Genomic DNA, 8,844 nt, shown 5'->3' with positions numbered 1-8,844 from the left:
TCACAGGTCAGTGGAAAATAAAATACTGTAATATTCCTCTGAAAATAGCTGAAACTACTTCAAACATTAAGTCTGGGTCCCTGGGAGGAACACATGAAGAAAGGAATGGTGGCTCAAACTTTTGCAAAGCACTGTAGCTCTTTTGATTTTTTAAAATCTGACAGTTTTGCACAGCCACATTTTCAAGGCACAATCTCGTGCACACGCACACGTTAATGATCCTGATTGCCTGAATGCAACATGCTTAGCAATCACCTATAAATTGTAGCAATAACAGTAAGCTGGGTTACACTCTCTCTGAATGGGCACCAACTGCACTCGTTTGCCAAGCGCTGATGACGTGACCGTGCTGATCACAGGGTTCGCCACACTACGCAAGTAGCGCTGCTCTAATGTCAACGATGCACAGAAGCTGTAATTACGCACAGCTGGAACACTGGCTGCTCGGTCAGAGACTGTAAGGGGACAGATTGTGTTGTAGTGTCAGCAGAAGTAGAAACAGCTGCATCTAGTGGAGTAAATCCATTTCCTCGCTCCAAGGGAGGTCAGGACATGAGGCTGCGAGTGTCAATACACAGGCTGCAAAGTTCAGAGGACCAAACAGAAAAAAATCAAACTAAAAAGTGTCTCATTTAAAGGGAGCAGTATAGATTTGAAAATAAGCAGCAGCATATGACTGCTTTTAATCTCAACTTGCTTCATTCCCACAAAAAAAGACAACACAACATGTCACTGCTGTTATTCCAAACTTATATTTCTCATCTTTCCTTAAAACACAAGCAGATGAATTCCCCGTCCAAAACAAATATTTTCCTTTATATTTATGTGAAAAATGGGTTTGCATGTAACCAAAAGTCCAAATGAAGTCTTACTTTGAAGTCCGCTCACTAACACGTCAGTTCCATGAATTAAAAATAACAAAAAGCTGTAAAACAACATAAATGTCACACTCACAGGGGTGCAGCTGAATCCATGACAACATACAAAACACATATTCAAGTTGAAACAAAGAAGAAGAACAGCCAGTTAATAAATCTAAAGCTGATGATATACTGGCTAAAAGACTCACTTCCAGGTGTGAGACAAAACTTAACTCCCTCATTCTTTTAAAGACTTTCTGATGCAGCTGTCACATGTATTTCAGACTCTAGGTGACCTTATGTCTGTGGTTATTTCTCAAACCTTGTTCAGAAATATAAATTATAGCCATTTACAGTAATATCAAGCTCCAGGAGTTGATTCTGCGGACAGCAGGGCAGGGAGTGGAAATGGTGCGAGTCCCCAGGAGACCTAGCTAGCCTCCTGCGACTGTGATGCTGAGATGGATGGCTCAGGATTTTCTGCCATGGGCTCATCAGAGAGAGCACCGTTTCCATATTTGTTCCTTAAAGAACGTCCCAAAAACTCCCAGTACTCTTTACGGATGGTGTCCTTCTCCTGTGCCAGTAGTCGACAAATCTTCAAAGGAAGACAACAAAGCACAACAGCATTGTTTCAGATCTCGAGTTTCACAAGAACAACATTGGGTGTAAACTTTTATTTCTAAGTAAGGACTTACTTCTAGAGCCTTTCTTAAAGTTTCCTTTTGCTCCTCCTCTTCTACCTTTTCTTTTTGGGTGATGTTCTCTAAGGCATCCTCATAGCAATCAAACAGGAATGCTAGAAGGTAAGGTGAACAATGTGTCTCCTTAAGCTCCAGCACCCTCTCCAGCAGACCTGGCTGAGATGACAGACCTCGGTCTTGCAGCATCCTTGGGGGGGAAAAAAAAGAAGGAAATAAGAGAGGATACTGGCAGTGAGCTTTTCCATTTTTAATAACCATTTCTCAAGCTCCCTGTAGCGTGCTATATATTGAATGTCTGAGGATGGCACAGTGAAATATTCTAGTGAGAAAATGTCAGCATGTTTGGGCCTTACAGGTAAACACGCATAGGATCATTTACACTGTGATTTGCATCTTACCCTTTCAAATAATTCCATGCACTTTCATTATGGGGAGCCTTCCTGATCTGGTTCAGGCAATATCTGACACAAAGGGAGGAACAGCAGAAGAATGAATGCAGTTGCACAACTGAAGCAGGAACAATGCTGAGGGTACAGAAACATGTATGTATTCATATCACTGTAATTAAATGAATCACACAGTGCAATATGAGAGAGAGAGAGAGACTTCCAAAAAGTGTACTTAAATATTTGAATTTTCTGATATTTGCTTCTGTTTTAAGTTGTCGGAAGTGATTTTAATGACTAAATCTTGAGTTTTTGACGTTCCTATAGCACACTATTTATTGTATATTTCTTGAGATGGCACACTGAAACATCCCAGTCATTCTTACAACAGCAGAGGTTTTGGCAGTTTCCTGGTCTGGAGCAGTGGATATCCCAGCAAGGTCAGACCTTGCAATGCTCAAAGAAATTCCAAAAAACACCCAAGTGCAAAAAGCATGTTAAAGTTCCTGAGAGTAAAAGCAAAACAAACACCTCATGCTAAGTGTGAAGAAAAGTGGTGGAGGGCTGGGGATTTGGGCTTGTTTTATAGCCACAGGACCCGGGCACCTTGCACTTATTGAGTGGACTATGAACTCCTCTGTATATCAAAGTATTCTAGAGTCAAATATGAGGCTGTTTGCCAGACTTTGGCTGATATTGTGTCAAACAACAGGATAGTGATCCCAAGCACAGAAGCAAATCTACAACCGAATGGCTGAAAAAGAAAAGAATTAAGGCGGTGCAATGCTCCAGTCACAGTAAAGACGAGTGGGCCAAAATTAATTCACAACAATGTGGGAGACTGATAAATTCAAACAGAAAACAACTGCTTCAAGTTATTTTTGCTAAAGTTGGTTCTACAAGAACTTTTCAGAGGAGCGAACAGAGACGTGTTAGCGCTTTTTTCACACGACTGTAGATTTTAGCTAGAATATTAAGCACAATGTCAAACAGAGTTTGTTCCATTATGTTTACAGTTTAGTTGCTCAGGGCTGTATTTACATTGATGTTAGAACAGCAGAGCTCTTACACTGAAGCTGATTATTGACTATCTCTAGTACAGACTGATGCTACCCAGTGAGTTTCAAGCTGTTTTGCTGTTGGTCATTCATGAGCAGGTTACTCTCTATTGAATTTGTGCAATACAAGAGTGATAAACACTGATTGTTTTTAAATATTACAAATTGCTCCATTTTATTTGAGAGGGGAACATTATCTTACTCCTGCCTGTCTAAACTAATGAATCAACAGTGCTACACTGTCGTTGTGTAATTACACAAAAATTAAACAAGAGACTATGAAACCAAGACATATTAAAGAAAATGTATGGATTGAGTGAAGTAGTTAAAGGCAATCAGTTAGATTATTTTTGGAGGGGTCAGCCAACTTTTGAGGAGTTTATAATGTAGGAAATTTATTATTACAGGCACTCAAAGTTCACTGGGGTGGATTAAAATTATTTATAGCACTTGATGGCCCTCACACTTTCACAAGTATAGGAGCTAGCCACATGACATTTTCAAGGCTAGAAAACATATTTATGCTCTGTTAAAAATTGAAAATCAACTTTACAACCACTCTAACAAGCAATGGTACTAGGGCTGCACGATTTTGCAAAAAATGAGAATCACGATTTTTTTTGCTTAGAATTGAGATCACGATTCTCTCACGATTTTCTTTTCCAATATAAATATTTATTGCACTTATTAACTGCACATCAACTTCGTAACAGTTGAAACTGAACATAAAAACAATAAATAAACATAAAAACAATAAATGCCTCACATTTTGTCTTTGCCGCAAAATGTTGTACTGCTTGAAATTCCGTCTCCACTGTTGCTCGACACTGCGTGTATAGAGCAGGTAGTGCAACAATAGAAAAATAGCTGCGGGACGGCACTGTGTAGCGTTTGTCTAGGGCAGGGGTCAGCAACCTTTAACACCCAAAGAGCCATTTGGACGCGATTTCCACACAAAAAAAAACACTGGGAGCCGCAAATACTTTTTGACATCTAAAATGAACATAACACTGTATATATTGTTTTTTTTTTACCTTTATGCTTTGTGTGAACAACTAAGGTGTGTTGCTTAAATGCATGAAGTGCTACAGAGAAAATTACATTTTATTTATGTAATTAACACATTTTGAACTTTGTAAAATTCCGCCTAAGTATGTATTTTACCTGATTAATATGTGTAGCGGGGCGTGGACTGCAGCGCCGCTGCAGGGGAGGCGGATGCACCTTAGCGGTACCCGCAATCACGCCTCGCCGCCTTAACGTCTGTGCCACCTATGCTGTTGTGTTGGTGTGTGTCGGGCTGCGAGCTTTAACACCGGCTGTATGCATAAAGCAACCGTGTGTGAAAAGTGGTCAATAAAAAGATGCTGAAAAGCGTGTTCATGGAAACATAGTCGGGTCTGCTGTGATATGTTTACAATGGGACTTCCGCTCCTGAACCTCTGCGCACAGCGTCTGCTGTACGATCGGGGCTGTACGAAGTCACTTTCATCTTTACGCACGACTGTAAGCTGTCGTCTGTGAGGCGTGAACGTGTTTGTTTTTGGAGAACAGCTGCTGACATAATGTGGATCCGAAGATCCATAATTGGCCTACCTGGGGTTGGCGGGCGTTTCGGCGGGTATATCGGCTTCCGCAAGTGTGACGCTTATTTTGACCAATCAAAAACTAATAGAATATAATTTTATATTTATATTTCAATATCACAATAATCTTCCAATTTAGAACTACGAGTTAAAAAAAGAACTAACATAAATAAAATAGACTTTAGCTAATTACTTACAAAAAATTATTTATTTCCCCAAACCACGCGGAGCCGTAGAAGGACTAAAGAGCCGCATGCGGCTCCGGAGCCGCAGGTTGCCGACCCCTGGTCTAGGGTGTTGATCATTTTCCTAAATCCCTCGTTTTTCAGTGTTGATGGGAGCCATATCTTTGGTCAGGTGATAAGTAATAGCCTCCGTAATTTCTTTGTGCCTGCGGGAGTTTGACATGTATAGGGAAGCGCTGTATAAGGTTCCCGTTATTGATGTTTGGGTGGTTGATCAGGACGGATTTTCTCCTGTCACTTTCTTGTCATCCCTGACGTGTTCTCCGTTGTTTCTTTCCTGCCAATTTGAGCATCACACAGCACAGCTTCTGTATCACGTGGTATAAGGCTCCGCCCTTGTCATTTGTTGAGCAGGAAGAGTGAGCGCTTGTTTTCATGCAGGTTATGTCCCGGATCAAAATGCGGTACAATCGTCGTCGTCTTTCTCTCTCTCTCTTTTTTTTTTAAAATCGTTGTCATTTGGAAATGAGATCGCACGTAAGTATGAATCGAGATCGCGATTTTCTAACGATTAATCGTGCAGCCCTAAATGGTACCCTTAATTTTGTCTGATAATTCAATGGAGGAAACCTCTGAAAGTGCATTTTGGGTGAACTTGTCACCATGTGGATTGGGTGGATGATCAAAACAAACTGTAGGATAATAAAAGTCTCATGTTTTAGATCTTCTAGCTCTGCTTTTTGTGTGTCAAAATACAAATTCTAACACAATCATATTTTAACACGCACCAGTGTAGGTTGTAGTCATGAACTGGAGAAACCACACTGGGGTTTACAGGTTCTAAATAATAGTTTGGTCACACCGATCAAACATTTTTAGCGCCTCAGTTCGTACTTCAGAATTCACGTATGAAGGTAAAAAATTTCAAGCCTCCACTAAATATACTAACATTACTGAACCTAATGGGGTCAGCTGTGAGGCATTGGATGATTTTTAATATAATAAACCTAATATTGCCTCACCAATTAAACATTACAATTAATTAAACAACACTAGAAAAATGCAAGAAAAAAAGCACCTACTGAATCTCTCTCTCCACTACAGCTGGATCTGAAAAGCCTGTAGTGTGAGAAATCACAAAATGCCTCTGGTTCCATGCAGAGTTGTTCCTCACATCTTCCTCCAACAGATTCTCCACAAACTCCAGCTCGTTGTCCCACAGTTTGTACTCCTGGGGTACGAATAAGAAAACTAAGCTGGCATCCAACGCATTTATGCGGTTACATAGTGCAGCACTTGTGTCGTGCATTGCCTCGCATTGCATGATACAAATACTGACCACAGAGGGACTCGAACTACACACAAACAGCCAACCAAATTAATCAGTGAAGGAGTCAGTCTGGCAGAGAGCGTCGCTGTGGGAGGAGAACTGGATCTCGTTCCTCAGCTTTGGAGCCAAACTCTGCCGAGAGCAACACCTACCTGGATGACCCACTGTCTGTGCTGCCAAGCGTGGTAGTTCTTTGCATCTTGGCTGAGAATGTCTGCGATGAACCGGAGTTCCTCTGAGGGGTCATTCAACCACTCGACCACCATACGTCTGTGATGCCTGGAGCAGAAGGAGGAGTTTGGAAAGCCGTCCTTATCTTCCAACTTTTTCATTAAACTTGAGTCGTTTTAGGAATGTCCCACTCCCACTCTCCTCTCTTTGTGCACTGGATAAATTCACATACTGCACTTACCAGACTTGATAGTTTTTGGGTTGCTCTTCAATAATGTTAGTAATGTACTTCATCTCCTCCTTTAGGTCCTTTGACAGGGCTTGCAGGAGTACTCGCCTGTAGTGCCTGGACAGTCCCACAGCATATGTTAGATTACATTTTCACAGAAGACACTCATTTCTAAACAAAACAAACACATTTTATACTCTGATGCTGTTTTAAAATTGTGACTGGCCTGAGGCACTTTACCTATAAACAGTACTACTTAACTATGAATGTCATCTCCTTTGCTCTTTTCTCCATTATTTGTAAATGCTACAACATCAAAAGATCAGCACTGCTTTTCCATACAAAATGCTCACCAGACAGTGTAATTTGCAGCATTTAGGTCAATGGCATCTGCAGTCAGAGCGAAAGCCCGCTCAGTTTTTTCATCATTCTTTAGTAGGGCACGGAAATAGTCGTAGACATCTGAGACTGTTGGAAGAAAGACGTGAACATTAGATATGAAATCCTTCTGCAATCATGTTTCATCTGAAATAGTTTGGATTTTAACAGACAAGTGGCATATTAAAGGGAAAAAACAACATAATGTGCCTGAAGGAAGGAAAGTACAGCAAGAAAGCCAGGTGCCACCAGTACGGCAATGATTCTCCAAGTGTTTGGAAATCTACGGGAGGCATGGAACACCATTATTCCCCCCCCAAAAAACAACAACAAACAAACAAAAAAAACCTACTTTGGTATTTTTACAAATTAGGATGAGGGTACTGGCAGTCAAAAATGTCCCAAACTGCAAATGATATTTGCTGTCATTGTCAAATGTCATTTTCATAATCATAAAACCTTTCAGTGATCACTTGAGCCCCATCATATGGTTTCATGACAGGATGAAGATCACTACTTAGACATTTAATATCTTGCAGTGACCTTTCCCTCTACCCACTTCCTTGCTGTCTTGCAATTCCCTATGAGCCTTCCATGGTTCACTAACAATCTTACACTTTTCCGAGTAGGCGATCTTCACTACAGGATTTGGTCCATCATCCTGTGGAACAGGCTCCAGGTCAGCCCACTCCTTTCTGTCTCTGAAACACAAAAACACGGAGGTGGATTAACTGTCAGTACAGCCTGACAGCAGCTAATGTATTTAGTTACACAGGGCCAAGATCCTTCTAGAAACAAATATATTGTAGATAATCACCAGCCCAGTCACCAGCTTTTGGTCCACAAATAAGGCTTTAAGAACCATTAAACTTACTACTACCATGTCTGCTGTCACTAAATTCACCCATAAATTCAATTCAGGCTTCTGTGAGTATTCTATCTCTTGATATAATGTCTCTGACTGAGCTAACTACTTTGGGGGGAATGTGTGCACCGTTTTTGTGATCATCCAATGCATTTATCAGCCATTTCTGACCGCCATATAAACAAGGAGTTCTCCTATTCTTGGGTAAAAGAAAACCCAAACAGCAAAGTCATTACAATGCTGCTGATTGTCATCTGACACTTTGGAGGGGGCGACAAAAAAAGCCTCTGTGCAGGGAAAAAAAACTGCAAATGCGATAACTGTTTAACTTTATACTGAAATCATTAAGACAAGCTGTAACGTTAGGACGCCAAATTAACCTGGGTACTATTCTTTCTGAAGGTATTGGCTAGAATAACCGTACAGAGCTTAACCTTCTACTAGAAAGAGGGCTGTTAGCGCAACTCCCCCGGCTTTCCATCACAAAGACGATAATTATAGTGCACTTTTGACAGCCGCTAACAAAACTGGTATTAAACTATAAGTTATCAAACATTACCGCGTTATAACAAACACGAGCTACAGAGTAGTTACTAAGTACCGGTAGAGGAGCGACCAAAGCTAAGTTAGCCACCCAAAGAGAAAGTGATAACCAGACACTACCTGTAAAATATGTATCGAGTCGGGTCAACAGCAAATTCATCCTCGATGTGCTCCTCGACCTCTACATCAAACTCTTTGCCTTCGTTAACTTGTACAGATTCAACTGTTTCCTCAATGCCCGACATTGCTAACTACTTAGCTTAATCGCAGTTGTGCTCCGTCGAAAGTAAACGTCATATCCGGTGTAGCGGAAAAAGTTGCCTTTAAGTGCTGCTGGGAAATGGATTTTCTATTCTTAATTATCACCTAATAATAATAGACAGCCACACGGTCCACAAGATATGTATAAGGTTCAGTCAGGTTCTTGCGTAATTTGGCGTACCTCAGTATTTTCTCCCTTGCTTTAAGAAAGGCTTCTTGACAGACACCCTTCCACTGAGACGTTTCTTGAATGTGTAACTTACAGATACTGTTCATCTGCGCTGTTGA

The 8,844-nt window shown here is 40.9% G+C and overlaps 1 protein-coding gene across 1 annotated transcript; it reads right to left on the bottom strand.

Annotated features, from left to right (window-relative positions):
- Positions 1-729: 729 nt before the first annotated feature.
- fnta (farnesyltransferase, CAAX box, subunit alpha) lies at positions 730-8,612 on the bottom strand. Its single transcript, XM_003451805.5, has 9 exons — positions 8,416-8,612; positions 7,503-7,588; positions 6,863-6,977; positions 6,522-6,626; positions 6,262-6,388; positions 5,862-6,010; positions 1,963-2,025; positions 1,559-1,751; positions 730-1,458 (listed from the first exon to the last, which is right to left on the bottom strand). The coding sequence occupies exons 1-9, from the start codon at positions 8,538-8,540 to the stop codon at positions 1,291-1,293; spliced, it is 1,131 nt and encodes a 376-aa protein (XP_003451853.1). The 5' UTR covers positions 8,541-8,612; the 3' UTR covers positions 730-1,290.
- Positions 8,613-8,844: the final 232 nt, after the last annotated feature.

Source organism: Oreochromis niloticus, linkage group LG2 (genome assembly GCF_001858045.2).
Source record: "Oreochromis niloticus isolate F11D_XX linkage group LG2, O_niloticus_UMD_NMBU, whole genome shotgun sequence".
NCBI classification, from domain to species: Eukaryota; Metazoa; Chordata; class Actinopteri; order Cichliformes; family Cichlidae; genus Oreochromis; species Oreochromis niloticus.
This window is presented reverse-complemented; position numbering and strand designations above follow the sequence as displayed.

Coding starts and splice junctions, on each gene's coding strand:
- fnta (XM_003451805.5), bottom strand. CDS start 8,540: ATGTCGGGCATTGAGGAAACAGTTGAATCTGTACAAGTTAACGAAGGC. Junction 7,589..8,415: donor ACTCGATACATATTTTACAG/GTAGTGTCTGGT, acceptor TTTGTGTTTCAG/AGACAGAAAGGAGTGGGCTG. Junction 1,752..1,962: donor GCATGGAATTATTTGAAAGG/GTAAGATGCAAA, acceptor TTCCCCCCCAAG/GATGCTGCAAGACCGAGGTC.